The sequence below is a fragment of the Mytilus trossulus genome, chromosome 7 (assembly GCF_036588685.1).
Source record: "Mytilus trossulus isolate FHL-02 chromosome 7, PNRI_Mtr1.1.1.hap1, whole genome shotgun sequence".
Taxonomy (NCBI): Eukaryota; Metazoa; Mollusca; class Bivalvia; order Mytilida; family Mytilidae; genus Mytilus; species Mytilus trossulus.
Window position 1 is genome coordinate 54,292,583 of NC_086379.1, and position 23,615 is coordinate 54,316,197.

Consider the following 23,615-nt stretch of genomic DNA (forward strand, 5'->3'; position numbering starts at 1 on the left):
GTTTGCGAATGTAAAAAAACAGCAAAAAAGGAAAGAACTTAAAAACAAACTAATTAGGTGTCACATCAAATATTAAGAATGCAATACATATGGTTGCAAATAGTATGAAGCAAGGAAATAGCATTTGACACAAGGTTGTGATTTTGGCACGCGGTTTATAGATTAATATTTAATGATGTGATATGATTTTATTTAATATTCTGCAAACGTTTTGCGTATGATGATAGTATAACAGTGCGAGTTCTTAAAGGAATTATATACTAAACGAAACAGACTTCTTTATCTGCAAAAGGATGTACATTCCAACTTCTGAGTAGCCGATATTAGTTATATTCCTTTGACGGTAACACGGGAAATGTGTATAGATTTACGTGTTTCTGTGATATCATCCATACTATTTGTGTGGGATTCAACAAATAGGTCACCTCCTTTTGTCATTACAAGTGAAAATGGAAAAGAAAGTCCTAAATCAATTGATCTGTGCATTTTAAGTAATTGTCCATGACTGTTCAAGATGTGAAAAGATTGATTCGCAATATCAGAAATAATAACGTTATCTCTTGCGGTAACCACCAGATCCCATGGTTTAAATAAATTCAATGCGGTTTTATCTCCGTTGTACACTTCAGAAACATTACCGTTTTTCGTCAAGAATAGTATTCGTCCTTCCAGTTTTGAAATCCTGTCAATAATAAGCATATCCTCATCAGCGTTCGTTTTTATTCTCATTGGCATTGAAACAATGCGTTTCCCATCTTTGTCATATTCAAATACATTTTCTTCTAGTCCGTTTATGTCAAGTATTATGATCTGTCGTCTGCAATCTTCACCTGGCGGGAGTTCTAATTCGCCTTCTTCTCGAACTCCAACAATAACTTTATCATCTTTGGTAATATGTATTGCCCTTGGTAAAAGACCAGAAAACGAGTGGAATAATTTCATTTTAAGAGAGTGTTTTAGAATCATAATTTTTCCTTCTTTTTGCAAAGCTATCATGATTTCTTTGGACTTTGTTATGTCAAAAGAAATGTCAAACGCTTTGATTTCGACTATCTTTTTAATATGCAATTTTTTTTCTTTCTTTAATTCAACATGGTAAAGTGAGGAATCGTCAATGACATAAAATCTTTCATCTGAAATTTCTACTATTCGTTTTATCAATTTAAGGGAAGTTACGTACACACTCTTCAATACCAGTTCTATTTCCTCGTTTGGATCTACCACGTTTTCTTCCTGAAATGAACCGAACGTTTCAATCATTTTGCGTGATAATGGCCTTCCCATCACAAATCTAGGGAAATATACTCTAAGATCTTGTTGTAAATCTGTATTTTGAATAGTATTTAAAGTTTCTAATAATAAATCTGCACGCTTTGATCGTCGGCATGTCAACAGTAGATCCAACGTTTTACTCAAATCTTCTGATTTACTGCATAAGTTCGAATTTTCACATTTCTCCTCTAGTTGACATAACATATGTTTTGAATGGTCATTCAATAGTGTTGTCAGATCGTCCCTTCTTTTGATTATTTTATCTTTAGATTCTTTATATTTTTTCTGACAAACTTCGTTGATATTTTGAACTGCCGTAATTTTCTGTTCGTATAACTCAATAAGATTTAAAACTTGGCTTTCTTTCTCTGTGTACAATTGATCGGTATCAATTAAAACGTGATGTTGGTGAGTTTCGGAAACACATTTAGGACAAACGAGACTACTGCAATCTTTGCAATACAAATTGGTATCCTGATTTATGTGCCAACTACATTTTCCATATTCGATTTCTTTGTAAGAGTATTCAATACTTGTCCCTACATCTTTAATATCAATGATAAAATGTGCATCCGCAAGTTTGAATTTTGGATGGATATTTGATTTACAAGTATTGCACAGCATTAGTTGACAACTTACACATTTCCATTTAACATTTCCACTCTTTTGACATAATTGGCAAGATGAAATTGTTTGTGCTTCAGCCATTACAGTTAAAATGAACTTTGGATTCAATTGAGAATGGGAAATTAAAATCAATTCATGCTTTTTCAAACTTTAAACTAGGTATCCGGAATATCCATTGTTCTAACATTACAGTTTTGTAAATTGTTTCCTTATACCTTGTATAACAGACCAAACAAACACACAAAATATATATTTGAGTTTTATATACTAGTAAACGATCTTAATGATTCATTTGTCTTGAAGCGGTCGAATTTAAGTATAACATATCACGTCTGCACTTATATTTTCACGTAATTTGGTCGTGAATAAATCAACAAAACAAATAATGTAATTCTGTTTATAATCATCTTTGAAAATTAACAGCAAATGTTGAATGAACAGACCTTTTCTAATAACTAAGGTTTAACTTTCCAAGCAAAAAACAACCTAACTTTTCGAAATGAATGCAGGTGATTTTTTTTTAATATCTGAGTCGTTAAAAAAGTTGTACAAATCGAGTTGGCGCTTATATCATTAGCGGATATGAATGTTTTGTCGTCTAGGTCTGATTCACATTCACATACACATATCATTGATGCATTGATATTATATCATACATTATTTTGAAGGCATTTGAAATTTGTTTTATACAAAGTATAAAAAAAAAAGATGTGGTATGATTGCCAATGAGAGAACTGTCCACAAGAGACCAAAATGACACAGACATTAACAACTATTGGTCATCGTTCGGCCTTCAACAATGAACAAAGCACATACCGCATAGTCAGCTATAAAAGGCCCCGATAAGACATTGTAAAACAATTCAAACGAGAAAACTTAGGGCCTTATCTATATATAAAAAAATAAACGAAAAACAAATAAGTAACACATAAACAAACGACAACCACTGAATTACAGGCTCCTGAATTGGGACAGACACATACATAAATAATATGGCGGGGTTGAACAGATTTTCTTTCAATCAGTTTAATTGAGGTCTGGAGCTGGAATGTCATCTAACTGATAGTAGTCCTTTGTTATTTATGAATTGTTGTCATTTTGTTCATTTTCTTTTGTTACATCTTCTGACATCGGACTCGGACTTCTCTGAATTTTAATGTGCGTATTGTTATGCGTTTACTTTTCTACATTGGCTAGAGATATAGGAGCATGGTTAAGATCTCATAAACATGTTGAACCCAGCCGCAATTTTGGGCCTTTCCCAAGTCAGGAGCCTCTGGCCTTTGTTAGTCTTGTTTGATTTTGAATTTTAGTTTCTTGTGTATAATTCGGAGTTTAGAATGACGTTCATTATCACTAAACTAGTTAACATATTTTTAAGGGGCCAGCTGAGAAACGCCTCCGGGTACAGGAGTTTCTCGCTACATTGAAGACCCATTTAGGGCTGTTGTCTGCTCTACGGTCGGGTGGTTGTCACTTTGACACATTCCCCATTTCCTTTCTTAATTTCATTAGGATACATATAGTTCAAGTCAGATATACATGTTATTCACTGTCAACAACAATAAAAGTTTTTCTTTTATGGACATACAAACTTAAAGTTCGATATATGATAGTTATCAAAGGTACCAGGATTATAATTTAGTACGCCAGACGCGCGTTTCGTCTACATTAGACTCATCAGTGATGTTCATATCAAAAACGCTATAAAGTCAAATAAGTACAAAGTGGGAAGAGCATTGAGGAACCAAAATTTTAAAAAATCTGTGCCAAATTCGGCTAAGAATATCTATTCCTGGGATAAGAAAATCCTTAGTTTTTCGAAAATTCAAAGTTTTGTAAACAGAAAATTAATAATTTTATTTTAATTCAATTCAACTTTATACCAGATTCAGTATGACCTGCAATGAAACTTGTTTGCAAATGCAATCCTATGTGAGATTTTGTACATAGTTTAAACTCCACTGCATCTTTTTTTGTGTAAAAGTGTGGAGATATTTATTTATCAATACCAGGAGGGTAATACTTTTACTCATCAGAAAAACTGTACTACTTTAATCAATTTGTTACAGATTACAAAAGATAGTCAACTGAACTATGTTATTTGCTAATAAGGTCTTTTCACCTTTCCGTGGAAAGACGTGTCGTTATACTTAGATTTTAGTTGAACGTGTACGTTGACATATAAAGGAAGTTTTCTACTCTTTTATATGTAAAATTATGTGTATGGAGATATTACTCGTGAACCATATCTAGTAAAGACGTACGGTATTTTGATTTGAGGTCCTTGGTTTATGACCTTAGTATTGAGGTCAAGGTCAAAGTTGAATTTGACATTCTAGATTTTGAACTTTGTCTTTAATTCATATTCATACGTGTTAAAGCTATCGGACTGTTTGCATTATGTTGCAATAAAATTAACGGTACCAATTTTCTTACACCAGATGCGCATTTCGACAATACATTCCTCTTTAGTGATGCTCGTGGCCAAAATATTTGAAATCCAAAGCTTATAGAAAAGATAAAGATTTATAATCCAAAAGGTCCAAAAAATAGCCAAATCCGTGAAAGGAATCAGAACTTTGCATGAGGGAGATACATTCCTTAATTCATAATAATTTCTATCATTTTGTAACAGCAAATTTTAATAACACAAAAACACGTATTTCAAGCCATATGACCCTGTAAAACCCAATAGTTGTGACCTTGTGTAAATAGTTATCAAAGGTACCAGGCTTATAATTTAATATGCTAAATGCCCGTTTCGTCTACACAAGACTTCAGCGGTCAGCTCAAAATAGTTATAAAGCTAAACAAGCTCAAAGTTGAGGAGCATTGAAAACTGAAGTAGTTTTTTTTTCGGACTTATTTAATGTAAAGTTAATAGAACAATATATGTTTGAAATCAGTGTCAAGTTTAATTTCAATTTATACCGGAAGTAAAATTTTGAAACCGGAAGAAACATATTAAACCCCATATTTCTAACAAAAGTGTAAAGAAACCACATATTTTTTTTTAATTCAGCATACAATTAACTATCATTTGACCTTGGAAATGGCATTTTAAACTGGATTTTAATATTTTAGAATCAATATGCATGTGTATATCGTTTCGGATGGAAAACCCTTGAACAATTGATTTTTAATTCTGTTTGATTTTTTTTTCATCTAACGTCTCCTTTCAACCGTTAAAAAAGCAAGAAAACAAGGTTTCGAAAAGCTCGTAACATTTTAAGATGTTGAAATTGATTCTAAACGGAGATTACATTTTCTTTATGAATTTTACATTACATTACTGAAATGTAGGTGACAGTCATTAAACGTTAGTGATAGAGAGATATGGTGTTTTTATATCTATTAAATGATATTTAAAATCTAAATTTTAGACTTTTGCTGGTTATTGCCAATCCTCAGAAACTTTTATGAGTATGAATAAAAAGGTATCATCAAAATGTTGCTAGCAGTTGCGATATGTTGCGACTTGAAAATTGTGGTAAATTATCGTTAATGGTACCAATTTTAACAACACCAGATTCGAGTTTGTAATCTCCGTTTAGAATCAATTTCAACATCTTAAAATGTTACGTAAAATTAAAAAAAAAGTATGATTTCAACTTAACCACTTGGAACTCTTTGTTTGATAGTTTCGCTGTGAGCACCAACACTTTTTTTAAGTAAACCATAATAGAAAATACAATTCAACAACGTGTATTTCAAAACAATAAAGTTATTACTGTAAATTCATGTATTAATTATTGCGATAAATACAACAGGGTTATAATCGCAATAACTCAAACTCGCATTTTGAAATTGTCTATATATACATGTATTAAACATAATTTTAGTCAATATCACAAATATTAAAATCGCAGTTTAGTTTAAAATGACAAAATCGCAATAATAAATGAACAAAACAGTTTCTTAGTTTACAGTAAGATACGATCAAGGACCAGCTAATCCGTTTCATTTCTGTAGGGTAACGTGAATTTCGGGATTTCAAATCAAAATTAATTTATTAAAAAAAGGCATAGTATTTGATAAGAATATTACTGTGAATGATTAATAACGACCGACAATAAAATGTGTGGAAACAGTATTAGAGTATAAAAAAATAGCAAAAATACTGAACCCTAAGGAAATTCAAAACGGTACGTCCTTTATCAAATGACAAAATCAAAAGATCAAAAACTTCAAACGAACGTTAAACAACGGACATAATGCCGACTTAAACCTGGTGTTACAGCTAGCTTTACCTCTCACTTGTATAAAAGTCTCATAAAATCCATTATATTGACAACAATGTGTGAGCAACACAATCAGACATTATGTAAAACTGCAGTCAACGTTTGGTTATACTCTTAATCCCCATAAAAAGAAATAACTACAAAAAGGCATATAGGCACTCCATAGACAATGTCTTTATGTTTTATTTAATATTCAGGAATAAAGACATATGAGATTAAATATCACGAAAGGATAAAAGTGCCTTTCAGAACAATTGCACTTTGTCCAGTTAGATTAACTCTTCCGTCATCCTTAATTTGTATCCGTACATCTCCTCCCCGCTTGGAGCATTGTCTCGCTGAAACACAAATACACATTAATAGCTCATTGTTTATTGTAATTTTTACAAAAGGTCTCATGTAACAAAAACACCTTTTTCACAAGTTAAAACAATATTCCCTACTTCCAATTAATAGTACATCTAAATGTATGTTACAATAGAATTTTACAAACTGATATGTAGTTGCTCAACATTTTTTAATTTTTGAAAGTTAGCAAAACCACATGTTACGTTGAAATGATAGTGATAGACTTAGCTTGAGCTCTTTAGCAATATGTCAAATCATTTATTATAATGTGGTCAACAATTATTAGACTTCTGTAAACTTTCACAAACAAAATGATCCTTTCGAGTTTCAGAAATATCGCTTCTTTTGTTCGCCCTATCTTATTATTAGTTATCTTTGTCTTAAAACATAATACAAATTGTGCAGGTTTGATAACATAACCAACCACACTCTTTATAATACAACAGAAACTAAAAGGAAAAGGCACAAGGATTATAATTCAGTCTAAATAACTTTCTCTTTGAAAATAACTTTACTCCATACTTAAAACTATTCAACCGATCGGCCCTTGGTAAAGGTGAAAATCGTTTCATAAAGATTGACCTTTGCATGTTTCTAAAATATAGTGAAAAGATAGTCACAATCATATTTCTTTTGTTATTTATTTTTAGCAATATAGAACACGAAGCGTAAAAACGTTCGTTCAGCATATTTTCTCTTACCGTATAATGATTTCTTCTGTAACACTTCTGACCAGTAAGCACCACTTACAGTATGTGCAGAACCTAAATGTAAGAGGGATAACTCTATGTTTTAAAAAGAATTCAAACTAAAATTTATAATAAATATTTTTGAATTTTCAGATGTTATAATCGGTATAATTCATATAAAAGATACCAAAGATACCACTAAAAACCCGGATCAGGACAAACATCAACAAATACATAAAAATCATGTGTAAAGAAAGACAAACAACTACGGAAACAACATATCTAGTTATAAAAAGACGTTGAATGAGTGTCAATGAGACAACTCCAAATCCAATACACGATTTGCAAAAGTAAACTATTATAGGCCAAAGTACGAATATAAACACAGAGCTTTTGATCACACTGAACAGCATGAATTAGAAAAAGTCTAAGACAGGGATATGAATCAATCAAATTAAGGTCATCGCTCAAGAAATTTTACGGTCGCCATTATAAGCTGATTGGCCATTATGACAAAAGTGTGTCAGAAATCATATCTGATTAAAATCTTCCTCAGTCATAATAACCTTCCATCATTACCGAACTGAACAACAAAAATAATACGACGAGTCCGTAGACGGTGCAGGAAATGATAACCCTTCCGGAGCCTCGTCCGGAGCACCTGATTTCACTCCCGGTTTTTATTGGAGTTCGTGTTGTTTCTTATTTATTATTTATAACTGTTGATGTAAATGCCATTTGGTTTTTTGAGTCTTTGTTTACTCCTTGGATTTGATTGTTATTGTCTACTAGGTGAAAAGAAATCTGAATCAATGTTTATAATCATTGAAACGTAAACATTCATTATTTTAAAGAGATATATATAAATCAAAACAATAAATAGCATATTTTCTAAAAACAAAGTATCACCTGTAACAGGATCTTCTGGTATACCATTCCATGGTGCAAAATAGCGCGAAATAAAATTGTATGCTTCGCCAGCCTTGTCAACACATCCATTGTCTGTAGTCCCTTTCAATGTGATTATTACTCCCTTAACTTTCCCCGTTGGTTCAGCATTCATCATTGCTGTTGTATCTGGTCTGAGTGATTCGAGGTCTAATCTGGAAAAGAAATGACCATGCACAATAAATTAGAATTTAGTTTTTGGAAAAAATCGTGTCCACTGTTTCTATCTTTAATTATCGATCCACAATGAAATTAACAATATACACTGCTTGTGAAAAACATTAAAATTTGATATACTTTAAATTGAACATTTAAATTTGATAAACTTTTAATTGAACATTAAATATGTATGGTTATTTCCATTTTGTCATACAAAACTTTGTGTGTTGCATATGTAAAGAGCTTTGAAAATTGCAAATTTTATTAATGCGAGCAGTGAGTGATTTCAAAGTTTTAAGTTTGTCGTGCTTTTTTAGAGACACGAATCATTTAAGGAAGGCACAACTTTAATCAGACTGAACCAACTTAACCAAAAGGTAAAAATTAAGCTCGTGAATTGCTTTGTACATTTTAAGTTACATGTCTAATATAAATTATGTTTATTTGTCAGCAGCCTTATCCTGTGATAGAATATAGAATGTTCACTTGTAAATAAAACTTTGATTAGTTATGATAAGTTTATTAACAAAGTTGTCATCATTTCTTTATAGTTATCACTAATGAGTAAGTACGAAACTCTCTCTGACTATATGCACTATCTAATTTCTAAGCTTATATTTTTGTCATTCTCACAAAATATACTTGCAAAGAAGACTGTTAACCACATCACATATTAGTTAACACCATGACACTTTTAAACATTACCTTACCGTGTACAGTTGTCAGTCATTCTCACTAAAAGTTTCTTTGTAGATTGTGAATAATGTAGGGAATGTATTTTATTCTTTGGTAAAACAAGCTGAAAATGTAAGCATCAATCTTACCGAGTGGTACTATCATTTAAACGAATCAATAAATTTTGTGTAGTCTTGCAAATGTAAACAGAGTGAATACGTGCAGTTGTACCGATATGCTAAAATGGAAGAATTCTAAGTAAATAGTAATACTCGAGAATTCACAAATCCTTTGGAAATACTATTTATTTATACATCCAATACTTATATATAAAAAATGCAACACAATTTAAAGTATGAAATAGTAAACTTAAAGATTTCTGGCAGTTAAAGTCGTATCTTAATACTATTTAATCGTTTGTTTTCAACATAAAGTAGGATTATATATTTGACTTGACAATGTTCTTAAACAAAAAGGTAGGATCAGAAAGTTAATAAACTATTACCTGAAGGAGATTAGCAATCTCTTCCTCGTCCTGAAAAAATAATTTGATATCTAAATCATTTTCATCTCCAAAGGAATCGCTAACATAAAATTTTACAAACATGTTACACTTGGTCCCTATTTTCTTGTAACATTATGTTCTGTTGGTCAACAAAACAGTAACTGTTGTTGAAAGTGAAACTTTCTAATAACTGTATAATATATACAATTAGTTATATGTTGTATCTCTGAATAGAATCAGACTTGGCACTCTAATGCCTGTGCGGGGCAAATAGATTTTACATTATAAGAAAAGTCAATACTTCACTCATGACAAGAGAAAATAACTCCAGGGTTTTGTCGGTGTTGTACTTAAGAAATTAACATATATATATAATGGTGTGTTTTTAGATAAACCATAGTTTTGTCTGTTTCAAAACGTATTTCAATGTTAGTGCTTACATTAAGAAGAATAAAGCTAGTTAATTCACTACAGAAATTCATCCCTGATGTATGATATCATTAATTAACCCCTAGCTTCCTCAGTGAAACATGCATCCACACTGACCTTCCCTACGCGACAAATATTTCCATAATTTATACAAGCCAAAACAAAATAATACATGTGTTTCCGCTAACCCTACCTACCCTAATATTTCGTTTTGGAACTGTTAAGTTTGATAACTTCCCTAGAGGTAACCCGCTAAAAAAAATTGTAAAATATAATGATATTGCCTACCTACCCAACTTTTTATCAGCACGTTAGCAAAAACACTTTTATTATTTTTGGTCAAACCAACTGTTCATTGTGTTATGTCATTATTATATTTACTATATTTTTTTATTTAAGGAGTCAAAAAGTGGTATCATCATTACATCTCCTTTGAAAGATGTATATCAATGAGAGTTGAAATGATGGAAATGTAAGCAAAGGCATGTGCAAAGCTCTATGGTGAGACATGTTGCGTTTATAGGGTGAGGGTCTCCTGCAATGCTAGCATCATATTCTTGTAAATAAATGTTTAGTCTAAAAAGGTTTATTTAATATCAGCTCACAAGTAGTTTACACTGAAAACTAGCCTCAGTGGTTAGGAGTTCAAAGATATTTTTCTGATATTTTCCTGTATTTAATTTCAGAATTGTCAAGACATTTTTCTAGCAATTATTTCAAAATTGCTCAGACATTTTGCTTGCAGTTATTTCAGTATATTTTCAAACAACTCATTTTGTTGTTGATTTACAATGGATAACAGCTCCATAAGGCAGTCTAAACATAAACTGAACAGTTCTTATTTGATTGCTATTACTGTGGATAATTCTGAAAAATTGACAGAAAGTTTTACATAAATGACTAATATGTTTTTCAGTTTTTCAGTAGATGTTCTATTCAAATTGGCCGTTTTAGTTCAAAATGCGTTTACTAGTGATTGTTATCCCAAAATACAAAGTATGTGTCAAGACGTTCATTTATGCTACAAGTAGAAAATACCAGATCATAATAATCTCACATTTTCTTCTGGGTTTCGTCTTTTTTTAGGCGAAACAAACGTCTGCCGTTTTTTATTTCAATCCTGATAACGTGAACATTGCTAGTATGCCATACTTTAATCAGATATGGGGTTTTGGGGTTTATAATATTAAATAGTGAAGTCAATCGATGGATTAAAAGACATCAAGGCAATATTTCTTATTGTAAACTTCAACTCATTATTTAATTAACTAAAAAAATTAACACAAAACATGCTGATGAAAATTGTTTCATTCCAAAGCATTTTAAAGCAAATATTCACCTGTTTCGCTGGTGGGTTTAGTGGAAAATTCATTGTTATACCATTGGGATGTGCACGTTCTGTTGTCAATGGTCCACTGGCACTATCAAAGGTTATTCTGTCTGACTGATTGTCTATAAACAATTAACACGGAATTTTAGTAATAAATGTATTCCTACTTGTAGATTAATTTTGAAATTATCTTAAAAGTTGAGGTGGCATATTTGAGGCATTTTCTTCCCATGAAAGGGTTTTTACCAAACAATTGATCATAATCGGTAATTTTTTGGGACCAAATACAACATATGAAAACAAATTTGTAAAACATTTTTCCTCTCATTTTTTTCCGACCGTCTTGGCATCTTTGTCAAAATTAGAACTGTTACAGCTTTATTAGTATAATTTGAGGTTGTACTAACATGAGTTCACATTGGTAATCATGTAATCAAATTACGCATATCTGAAGATTATTCGAAACTTAAATTTTGAGTATTTATTCGAAAAAAATAATCGGAAATTTTCTCGACATGTCTTCCATGCGACCACAATTTAATTGATTTCCTTTCATGAGTGTTATTTGATTAAAAAAAGTATACAAAAAACATGTTCAAATTTGTGATATTTAGTTGTTAGTAAATGTTTGATCATAAGTGTATCCATCAGCATTGTGAAGCAATAAATAACAATTTGCTTTTATCATGTAGTCGGTATATAGAAATATATAAAAGTGTTTCAAATCCTCTTGATCGTGAATATTGGGCTTTAAGAAAGACAAAAAGTGAAAAAACGACATTAATAAAAACTACTTATTTAGTTGTTTTACTTACTGAGCTGGTAAAACAAAACAGAAGCAGATGCTACCGTTGCATGGCCGCACAGATTAACCTCATTTGTTGGTGTAAACCATCGAATTCTAAATCGATCACCTACATATTAAAGAAATCAAAATGAAACTACTTGAACTGTAGATGACTTCATAGCTCACGTGACTAATGCTGGTGCACATATCTGTGTCGATGGTTTGCACAGTGTATTACGTTGTTTTTATGTACTGTCCCTTGACTATTCTAAACTAATTTAAATTATTTGTTGTTATTCTGTGATTAACATGTAGAAATGTATATTTGTTTTATTCATTTATGTATTCTCTGTCTTTGGTGTTCTAGCATTTATTTATACTATATTCCTGTCATGTAATAATGTCATTTTAGCTGTATATGTAACATTGCCATAAAGTACGAAGGTTTGGCTAGCCACAAAACCAGGTTCAACCCACCATTTTTTTCTTCTTAAAATATCATGTACTAAGTTATGAATATGGCAGTTGTTGTGTAACAGGTCGTTTCTATGTATGGTGCATTGTTGTTTGTTTTTGTTGCACTTCTGTGTTCTGTTCTGTTAATAGTTGATGTATTTCCCTTAGTTTGGGTTTCCCATTGTTGCCTTTGTATACCGTATAAAAATTTAATAAAACTTAAGCTAAGCTTCTCAGTTTCAAACTTATAAACTTTTCAAAGCACTAGTTTATGTAGATAGGGTATAAATAAAGGAATCCAAAGAGCCAAAATAATGTATAGGTCACCGTGCTTGTTTTCGAGATATTAGCCCTTGAAATTTTGGCGGGAAAATATTCTCTCTTGACTTTTCATAGCTTTATCATCTAGTTGAAGTTCTCAAAAATTGTTAAAAGATAATGAAAATTTAATTAGACTTTTACAGATTTACAAAAGAAAAATGGGAGTCACCGGGCAAATTTTTTCAAGGCATTCAAATGAATAACACCAGAGGATTCCGAAAATCTGACAAAAAATCAAAAACATGACAAGCCAGCTTCCTTATTTCAGATGATAGCAAATCCTCAAAATCCATTTCATAACTGGAGATATATGACATCTCTTAATACTTGCTCTAAAAAATTTGATACCCCAACACTAGTTCGGCCAACATCCCTTAACTGTATTATAAGCATTTAACCCCTTAAATGATAATCATTACTGTAGTAGAAAAAATCTTCCTTCTTGGCAAGGCTTTCGTCTTTGATCCTTGTGTAGTTCGGAAATGATTAATTTTAATTATTTGCTGAACTTTAACTAGATATCGCTGGATTTTGCCTTTAAATTCTATAACCAAAATTACATCCACATTACCGCGTTTACAACCACCGACGAATTCGACGGATTGTTTTTCTATTCATGAACAACATATAGGTCTTCATTGGAATCGCAGGAACATATTACCCTACCTACCCACATCACCTGCATTGATCAACACACAGACTTTGGTAGACTAATCTTTAAAGTGATCTGTAGTGACAGTGTATGTTCTGACTTGTTTTTTCGTGATTTTTCTCTACACCTCTGATTTTTTTATTAATGTTTATAAAAAATAAATTCCAACCTGATGTGAATCCTGTCTTATGTGTATCGATAATATATACGGTTTCAGATAAATTCATTTCAGCTGCTATCTGCTGCAGTTTTTCTTCTGACAATGACTGTAAAGAAAACAAAGAAATGAAACGAGAATTTAAAAGTATTTTTCAAATGAACACGTCTACAGGGTAAAAGGGTCATGATATAACAACAATCAGCAAAGCCCATACCGCATAGTCAGCTATAAAAGGCCCCGATAAGACAATGTAAAACAAGTCAAACGAGAAAACTAACGGCCTTAATTATGTAAAATTTGTTTTTGTTAACAGTTTCCTAAATATTTGCGACAACTTAAAGTCATATAAAACGAGTGACTGGTGAAAAATAATGTTAATTCAATTCTTGAACCAAAGCATGCATATATCATAATCGTAGTCTTCTGTGTACAATTTTGTCATTTTTTACGCAAACATATAGTAAAATCGTCATTTTTTTCTCCCTCTGTTATGGTGTGAAAATATGGCAGCTCATTAATGTCGTATTTTGAAGCCGTAGTTTACCGATTGTCATCTTATAGATGACAATTAACAAAGAAGCATGGATATTGAACACGAGTATAACATGTACAATCAGATAATAATTTATTGCAATCACCGGATTTTTACGAGCAGGGTCACGCTAAGGTCACTCTCATACGGAAAAACGTGTCGGCGAATTGCTTCCTGGAAGCAAGCAATTAAAAAACGTAAACTTCTTCTAAATGTTGACAAATAAAAGAATCTTCTTTAGAAAAAAAGTATCATGTACATAAGATTAATAATGAAAACTATCAATTTTGTTATAAAAGACATTTGCATAATATTTGTTTTAAATTTGAGGTTTCATATGACTTTTATTTGATATACGAAGAGGGGAAGGTCGGACGGGAGGCCATGATTTGAAAATGAATAGAGCTGAAAATAAATAACCTTGCAGGAGTCATGCAGAAAAAAAATAACAAGTTGCAACACAAAATGCAGGAGACAAAAGTGAAAAAAAATCTCTATGCTCTGCAAATCCAAACAAATAAATATAGAGCATGCATCGGCTAGGATGAAATTTGAAAAAAATAGCAGGACAGGAGTGTTGCGTAAAAACAAAAGGCAGGATCAGCCAGTGGCGGATTCAGAACTTTTCGTTAGAGGGGGCGCTGAGTGACCTACGGTGTAGGGGGAGTCATGCATCAGTGATTCCCTATATAATCAACCAAATGTTTCCCACGAAAAGGAGGCGGGCTCTCCAGTGCCCCCACCTTGGATCCGCATATGTCAGCAACTTGGCAGAATAAAGACAGGGTGATAATTTCTGTAAAAGAAAGTCATGATAAACTTATACAAAAAGGCTGAACCAATAGAGTGGAAAATAAAGACAGGACAGACAAACCAACTAAAAAAAGGCAGGACAAAAATGTTCATTCTAGACTAACACCATATTATTATAATCGTGCATGATTTCTTCTTATCATTTTAGATTGAAAACAAGAACATTTAATAGTGTACCATGTATAAAGATCTATAAAGCTAATAATGTTCAACAAAACTATACGGTCAATTCAATACTTTGGAATCAGGAAACATAAATTGAAATACACAGGTTCTTAAATCATACAGCGGTGCATGATAGTAACCGTCGGATTTATATTTAAATATATGTATATAATACAGAAAAAGAGATGTATATGAAACAACACTGACCGAGCAATGACCAAATGACACATATAACTAAAAGACATATAGAGGTCAACATAGTTTTTCACTTTCTTCCTATTACAAAACAAACCTACTTTTTCATTATTGACCAGACATACTGCTGCAGGATTTCCCTGGAAAGGAACATCTGTAAAAGCGTCTACAGTGTAGACCGGTAGCTCCATTTTTCACGTTTCGCCGTTGTGGGTTAATAATTAGTACGTTCATGAAGAAGAAAAAATAGGTCAATTAAAGCGGTAGTCAATTTAATAGAGAAAAACATCGAAGAATTAATGAGAATTATGATAAATGAAATAAGTCCAATTACTTAGATAGAAAAAAAGTTGTTACTTTATTATTTTTAACCATTTTGGACATAAACGTTTGAACAGTTGATTACTGTAAGATCTACACGGAATCTACCCGTATTGTGGTCTGTATTTATAGTCTATTTATGTTTATTGAATATCGAATATGACGCAGTAGTTATAAATATACTATTCGAAATTACATTTGGTAAGTTAATTCAATTATTCAAAGCTTGCATATTAAAGTTATAGTTTGTAACATTTTTTTTTATTGCGAATAACAGTATTTGATAAACATAAATTACAAACGAAATCAGAATGCTTGCATTCATCTCAATTCCTAGTTTCGGTTTGAATCATTGTTTTGTTTACATGTTACTGTATGATCATATATGACATGATACTAAACCCCTAACAGGAGGGATCGTGTTTCTTCATATTATGAAGACATAATCTTTCAGAATCAGGTCTAAGGCTGCCATGACGATGATGTCAGCAACTGCTTGTAGACCTTTTAATTTTTAATTTAATTATGTACTAGTATCAGACTCATTTTGCTTAGTTTCTTGTGTTAGAAACGCGCGTCTGGCGTACTAAATTATAATGCTGGTACCTTTGATAACTATTTACACCACTGGGTCGATGCCTCTGCTGGTGGACGATTCGTCCTGGAGGGTATCACCAGCCCAGTAGTCAGCACTTCGGTGTTGACATTAATATCAATAATGTGGTCATTTTTATAAATTTCTGATTTCAAAACTTTAATTTTTTCGAAAAACTAATGATTTATTTTCTTATCACAGGCATAGATTACCTTAGCCGTATTTGGCACAACTTTTTGGAATTTTTAATCCTCAATGCTATTCAATTTTGTATTTGTTTGGCTGTATAACTTCTTTTTTTTTATATGAGCGTCACTGATGAGTCTTATGTAAACGAAACGCGCGTCTGGCGTACTAAATTATAATCCTAGTATCTTTGATAACTATTAGATCTCCGACTTCTTTTAAACTGAGTTTTGCTTGGCGTATTGCTGCATGTTTGTTTAGTTTACATTGTCTATATGTATAAAGGGAGGGTTTAGATCTCACAAAACATGTTTAATCCTGTTGCATTGTTCATCTTTCACAAGGTAGGAGCTCTGGACTTTTTAAGTCTTACATGTAGTAAAAAACTTAAATTTAATTGCTATACACCTACACGAAGTGCAGGTTGCATTATCCTTTAAAATCACGTTCTTTCATAACCTTCTTTCATATACATAGTAGATGAATAATTCATAGTTTGATGACTGTACAAGTTGATCACACATCTGGTACCTCATTCACATTTTAAATAACTCTGAATCATTTAACGTTCACATGTACATCGAGTGTTGGTTGACAGACAATCTTAACGAAACCAGAGATTAATTCTGGTACACAAAATTGAACTATAATATCTATGTATTAATTCAGCAACCTGCAAATCCCGTCCCGTTTATTTGATATTCTAGGGCATATGTTTTTTTTTACTTTTATTTCCTTAATAAAGGTAATGCATACTAACATACTAAGAAGATGTATACTTAATGATAAACGAAAGTTTTGCGGACACCACTGTGATTTGTTTGACTGTTATGGAATGTATATATAGATTATACCGTTGAATTTCCTGTTTGAATTGTTTTACACTAATCATGTTTGGGACCTTCATAGTTTGCTGTTCGGTGTAAACCAAGGCTCCGTGTTAAAGACCGTATTTTGGCCTATAATGGTTAATTTTACATATTGTGACTTGGATGGAGAGTTGTCTTATTGGCACTGACACCACATCTTCTTATATCTACATAAGTATTCTACCTGTCGAAGCCTTCATTTGTTAATATCAAACAATTGTGACTCGTTACCGGTTTTAACTATCTGTTGGATATACCACTTGTGGATCAGTAACTTTTATCCGTCCACAGTACATGTGCCTGAGTTCAGAGATTTAGGGGGCAGGCCCGTTTTCTCCCTTTGTGGGGAAAAATAGATTGGTTATTTTGGACCACTGAAGCATTGCTGGAACGGCAACCTCTTAGTAGTCAGTAGGCCCCCAAATTTCTTAATTAGCCACTAGAGTACACCCCTGGGATATCCAATTGAAATCTTCTCAATTTGTTATGCATTTTTTGACAATTCAATAATTTGCTTATAATGGTTACATACCAAATAAGTCGTCGAAAGCAGCAAGTTCTCCTCATTGTTGAAAACTTTACACCAAGCATCAAGATGAAGAACTGCAATTAAAGTCTGTTCTTTTGTTATAACGGACAAATTGTTTTCATTGTTGTATAATATTTATCCACATCGTATTATTAAATCCAATTAAACGTTTACGTGAAGGCACTCATTTGTATTAAATAAAATGGTGCGGTTATTTCGTGTTTAATTTTTCAAAAAGCGAATTAACAAAAAGTGGATACCGCATGATAGTAAATAAGAAAAATTGCTGCCATAAATATTTTTTTCTTTTCACGTTATTTATAAAAGACACAGGCGGGACTCTTTCTGAAAAGTTTCTTCTGATATATTTCAGCTGTTTTTGAACAAATAAGCCAAATAAAAAGAATCTGCTTGTCTGTTTTTTGTTTCAAAATAACCTGAACTGCTACTTAAAACAACTACTACTATTATTTTTACATTCTTTACCTTTGTATACCATAGTGAGAATATTTTCCCCTAAATAGAACGATAATACACACAAACAAACAGCAGTACTTAAACAAGTTGATTTATTTATGCTTAACGTCTAGACGATAATATCTCAGTATTCTAAAAAAAATGCGTTTTCTAATAAAAATTACAAAACATAATTAAAAAAAACAAATAAAACCTCTGATTTAATAAACATGTCAATGATTTTTTTTTTTTTTTCAGATTTTACAATGTAAGGGACGCCTAAGAGAGTTCATAATGACACTGCGACTATTTCCAATTAGTTTGTTTACCGTTTTGATTGTATTATGTAGCTGTGATGACGCGGTAGTTTTGCCGAGAGTTAAAATTGCATCGATGCATGTAGAAAGCAAAATCCATGCACGAATGGCACGTGTTCTCGTAACAACTCAGATGAAAAACTTTGCAAATCAAAGCCTTGAGACACAATTTACTTTCCAGTTACCGGACACGGCTTTTATTTCTAATTTTACCATGTATGTCGGAGACAAAAGTATAACAGCTATTGTAAAAGAAAAAAAAGAAGCCAACAAAATCTATGAAGAATCAAAACAGCAGGGAGTTTCTGCTGCTAAAATAGACCGCCAAGATGATACGCCAAACAGAGAAATGAAAATATTTACTGTTTCTGTTAATGTTGCTGCAGAGAGCAAATCAATCTTCAAGCTTCAGTATCACGAATTGCTGAGCAGAAAATTCGGATATTATAAACAAAGAATAAGTTTTCAACCGCGGCAAATTGTTCAGGATCTTGTGTTTCGCGCCAAAATTTTTGAGCAGGAAGGTATCAATAAGTTTCATTACACATTGCCAGGATCAAACACGACTGAAACTAGCTCAAACGAGTTAACGACAGTTAAAGCTTCGGACAATACCAGGGAACTGTATTTCAAACCAGCAGTTGACTATCAAAAAGATCGCGATATCAGTAAAGGAATTTCCGGTGAAGTTGTTTTACATTATGACGTAGAACACAACAATGTTGGTGGTATTATTTTGCAAGAAAACGAATACTTTGTTCACTATTTAGCACCTACTGGTTTTACTGTACTTCATAAAAACATTATATTTATAATTGATATCAGTGGTTCAATGCAAGGACTAAAAATTGAACAAACCAAACTCGCAATGCTTTCTATTTTAGATCAGCTTCATACAGGTGATTATTTTAACATTTTATTGTTCGATAATAACGTAAAAGAATGGTTTTCCGAACCCATGTTAGCTACTTTGAATAATGTAAACCTAGCAAAAACGTTTGTTCACGATAAGGTCCATGCAAGAGGTAGTACAGATATAAACACTGGTCTATTAAGAGGCATATCTTTACTGGATATTACCCAGAGCTTAGGGGGAACTAGGGGCAATATCATAGTGTTTCTTACAGATGGTCGCCCTACTTCCGGGATTACAAAAACAAAAAGTATTCGACAAGGTGTTACCGCTGCAAATAAACACAAATTTTCTATATTCTCATTGGGTTTCGGCTTTGATGTAGACATGCCTTTCTTGAAGGCGCTTTCTTGGGAAAATGGTGGCTTCGCGCGTAGGGTTTATGAAGAAAGTGATGCGTCAAGTCAACTAGAAAGTTTCTACAAAGAACTCGAAAATCCAACGTTGATTGATGTCAAAATTGATTATCCAAACAACGCTGTTGAACTGTCGTCATTAACTTCGACACGATTTCCGCAATATTTTAAGGGTTCTGAGTTAATTATAGCTGGAAAAATCAACGACCATTTTCAATTGCACTTAGATGCTCACGTTCAGGGACAGGGGTCAGTTACAAATCTGGACACCAACATTAGTTCTACCGCCTTTAAAGTTGGAAGTGAAAGGGAATCATCTTTTATGGAAAAATTATGGGCATATATGAAGATAAACGATCTTCTGAAAGAAACTGCGCTGACTGACGATGAAGTTATGAAGATGATATTGAAAAACAAAACGCTGGAATTATCGTTAAAATATAATTTTGTAACACCTCTGACGTCCATGGTTGTAAGCGAAACATTCTTGCCAAGAAAGATTGGATATGACCAGGACATGCTCAATGACCCTGGAGTTGACCGGTCCGGATATGTTCCATTTCGAAATGGAAATAGAAAGGCATACATGAAATCTAAGGCTGGTAGAGTTTTTCATTCTCAGTCGTCAAATTTCGCACATCAACCTTATCCTACGCATAGGCCTGATACATATGCACTTTCAGCTGACCTTGACAAGCATGAGGTTCGAAAAGACTCTAATGGTGGAAGCATACTTCAAATAAGATTACCTACAGTTTACTGTGTTATTTTTCTTCTTCAATTTTTGAGTTATTTTAGTAGATAAGAAAGTCATATAAAGCCAGATTTAGTATTCAAGCTAATTTAACCCCAAACAAATGATAAACCTTTGCCTGTATAATGTTTTGTCTTGTATGTAGATTTAAACTTTTGCATACACCTTTTGCATACAGTATTTTCAGTTTTTTCATTTCAAGTTCAAGTTCTATCATTACATGATGTTCTAAAATAAAAAAATACACTCAATCTTCGTTGAAAGATGAAAGCTCGCGACATCAGTAAAGGAAAAACTAGGATAATCCTATGTCGTTTTTAACAGTGAAATTAACATTAAAATGAAAATCTTTAAGCTTCTGATATATAACCAATATTGGGCAAATAATTTGTAAATGAAAATACTAATGCAAAGAGAAAGAGGTACAAAAAACATACACCTTCTATGTTTGCCCAAACTTGCATTTTTTTACTGTATGTATAAGCAATAAACAATCAATTTATCAACAAAATCTGGCTGTATAATTTTTAAATACATTAATTTGTATTTATTGTTTTTTGTCTTAAACGTGAAGAGTAAGCATTTATGCTCTGCTAAAAATGATCAAAAAGGGCTGTGTGTTGTGGTGAAGAAAAAAATATTGGTTTCATGATTATTATTATCTTTTCTTTTTTATTATAACAGTTTTAATAAAATTGTGTTTGTATATTTTATAAGACACGCCTATTTTATAAATTCATCAACAAAATATGGTTGTATAGTTTTAAATACGTATTTGTGCTTAATATTTCTGTTTTAAATGTAAAGAGTACGCATTTATGCTACTGCTTAGAATGATCAAGATGGCTATCATTATGCGTTGTGGTGAAAAAATATTTGTTACATGATTTTTTTTTTAATATTTTCTTTTTTATTATAGCAGTTTTAATAAAATTATGTTTGTATATTTTATTGTATGCTTCATTCATAATAATCGCTTGTGTCATGAGTGGTATCGTTGTAGTGTGCTGAATTCATGTCTTTTGTACCAGACCGTGCCCAACTTACGATTTTAAAGCACGTATTAGCTGCTACTTCTTCAAATGATCCGGTAGTTGGAGATGGGAGAAAAGGTCTGTTGGCTCGGAGGCAGAATAATGTGTTTTGATGAACACATACAGAACATTGTTTGTTTTATCGTTATTAATCAGTTAGCATATTTCCCGTCCTCCTACGGCTTCCAGTTCGATGTAGAACTACCTTTAATTTATTTAAAATTGAGAATGGAAATGGGGAATGTGTCAAAGTGACAACTACCCGACCGTAGAAAAAACAACAGCAGAAGGTCACCAACAGGTCTTCAATGAAGCGAGAAATTCCCGCACCCGGAGGCGTCCTTCAGCTGGCCCCTAATTAAATATATACTAGTTCAGCGATAATGAACGCCATACTGGCTGTTTTTTATGTATTTGTGTATAGTTTTCTTCTTATAATCCTCTTGGTTTGATTTGATTTGTATGAGCATTTCACTATTATGCTTAGAATTTGCGAGGATGCATGAAAATAGTACTAGTATGCCTAATTTGACAAGCTGGCTGTTCTGCTCTGACTGTTCTGTGTGATTCACTGATAAGGAATATTACTAGGTATCAATTGCAACTATCTCCGCATTCGTTAGTCACAATGTATCCCTCGAAACTAAAGGTGTCCAATTTTTCAAAGAAGAAATAAAATTTGTTTGATTGATTTTTAATGAAAAAGAATAAGAAATTTAGCTAATATATGAATTTCATGATGTTTTTGTAACTGTTTATGAAGCTTCTCAGACGCAGATTTGGATTTTGCAGTGGCGAAGTCTAGTGGAAAATGTGTGGGTTTTTTTTGGAACTGAAAATACTAATTAAACAATGATATGCAGGCAATATATACAACAATCTACAATGCATAATAAACAAATATGCTTACAGTAACTTTAAATAAGTACTCTTCTTGCTAATATAATTAGGAGATAACTGTATTGTATTTTAAGCTTGGCCTTCGTAAAACGTAGATTTTACTGTCGCAAATTGAGTTTACCTAGCGACGCGGAGCGGAGATAGGTAAACGGATATTTGCGACAGTAAAATCAAGTTTTACGAAGGCCAAGCTTAAAATACAATACAGTTATCTCCATTCTAATGCCACATATTAAAATAGGTGACATTTAATAAATATTTTGGCTTAAAAATGGCATAAATGAAAAAGTCCGCGAAACTGTTGCATTGTCTTAAGCATCTAAACAATGTGACGTCATGTGTTTACTCTGGATGTCAAACATGAATACTAAACATATTTTTACTTTTCGCACGCTTCAGAATGGTTTCATTATAGACTAAATGAAGATCTTGAGGCTCAAAATGTGAATATCTTGTTTATTTTTTGAGAAATTACATATCCCAGAATTCAAAATGGTGGCTTTCTTAGTTACGGTTTGGTAGAACGTGGAATCTAACCCCTCAAAATATTTGTCAACGTCCAATGAAAATCATCGTTACAAACTAATTGCATTAGAATATAATATCGCCTAAAGTTGTTATATTTGTGGTTGTACTTTGAGGTATATTTTCTAATAGATTGGTTCACTCCACAACTCTGGACATTACAAGGTAGATACGAAGTTTATATAATTTTGAATTTAATTTGGTACACACATTTTTCCAGAAATGAGCAGGGATCGATACTCGCCTTGATTCATTACCTCATATAACATCTCCACGTCCCAACGGGCGTTTTTATCTTTCATCTTTACTCTATTTTTTTTAAAAAGAGAATTAAAGGTATACATTATTAGTTTATTTTCCGAATTTTATTTGTATTTCTTTTTGCTCTTAAACTTGAGACGTGTGATTATTTCATGAACAAATTTAAACAAAACACAGATGTCTTAAAAACACTAAAACAAAAACTGAGACTCCCTATTCAGATCCTTCTTCTTTTTTTTTGTATGTGTATTTGTTATCCCTTTTCTTCATCTATGAATTGTGCTATTCAGAA

At 32.2% G+C, this 23,615-nt stretch overlaps 3 protein-coding genes across 4 annotated transcripts; 1 reads left to right on the top strand and 2 right to left on the bottom strand.

Annotated features, from left to right (window-relative positions):
• Positions 1–327: 327 nt before the first annotated feature.
• LOC134726526 (uncharacterized) lies at positions 328–1,980 on the bottom strand. The gene has a single exon (XM_063590931.1). The coding sequence runs from the start codon at positions 1,978–1,980 to the stop codon at positions 328–330; it is 1,653 nt and encodes a 550-aa protein (XP_063447001.1).
• A 4,330-nt stretch (positions 1,981–6,310) lies between these two features.
• LOC134725310 (phenazine biosynthesis-like domain-containing protein 1) lies at positions 6,311–15,525 on the bottom strand. 2 transcript variants are annotated; one of them, XM_063589023.1, is made up of 9 exons: positions 15,409–15,525; positions 13,612–13,708; positions 12,042–12,140; positions 11,236–11,348; positions 9,468–9,497; positions 8,998–9,086; positions 8,090–8,283; positions 7,193–7,255; positions 6,311–6,481 (listed from the first exon to the last, which is right to left on the bottom strand). In XM_063589023.1, exons 1-9 carry the CDS (start codon positions 15,496–15,498, stop codon positions 6,366–6,368), a joined length of 891 nt encoding a protein of 296 aa, XP_063445093.1. In that variant the 5' UTR covers positions 15,499–15,525; the 3' UTR covers positions 6,311–6,365. The 2 variants fall into 2 exon arrangements, with proteins under 2 accessions (XP_063445093.1, XP_063445094.1); XM_063589024.1 differs by lacking the exon at positions 8,998–9,086 and adding an exon at positions 9,112–9,200.
• A 170-nt stretch (positions 15,526–15,695) lies between these two features.
• Positions 15,696–21,549, top strand: LOC134725309 (inter-alpha-trypsin inhibitor heavy chain H4-like). The gene is made up of 2 exons (XM_063589022.1): positions 15,696–15,829; positions 18,522–21,549. The coding sequence occupies exon 2, from the start codon at positions 18,558–18,560 to the stop codon at positions 20,652–20,654; it is 2,097 nt and encodes a 698-aa protein (XP_063445092.1). The 5' UTR covers positions 15,696–15,829; positions 18,522–18,557; the 3' UTR covers positions 20,655–21,549.
• The last annotated feature ends 2,066 nt before the right edge of the window (positions 21,550–23,615 follow it).

Bases quoted from the DNA above. Each gene is read 5' to 3' on its own strand.
- LOC134725310 (XM_063589023.1), bottom strand. From the start codon at position 15,498: ATGGAGCTACCGGTCTACACTGTAGACGCTTTTACAGATGTTCCTTTC. The intron at 12,141-13,611 runs GTTGGAATTTAT...TTTAATATGTAG, and splicing joins TAAGACAGGATTCACATCAG to GTGATCGATTTAGAATTCGA. The intron at 6,482-7,192 runs GTAAGAGAAAAT...TTTGTGTTTCAG, and splicing joins ACAGAAGAAATCATTATACG to CGAGACAATGCTCCAAGCGG.
- LOC134725309 (XM_063589022.1), top strand. From the start codon at position 18,558: ATGACACTGCGACTATTTCCAATTAGTTTGTTTACCGTTTTGATTGTA.
- LOC134726526 (XM_063590931.1), bottom strand. From the start codon at position 1,980: ATGGCTGAAGCACAAACAATTTCATCTTGCCAATTATGTCAAAAGAGT.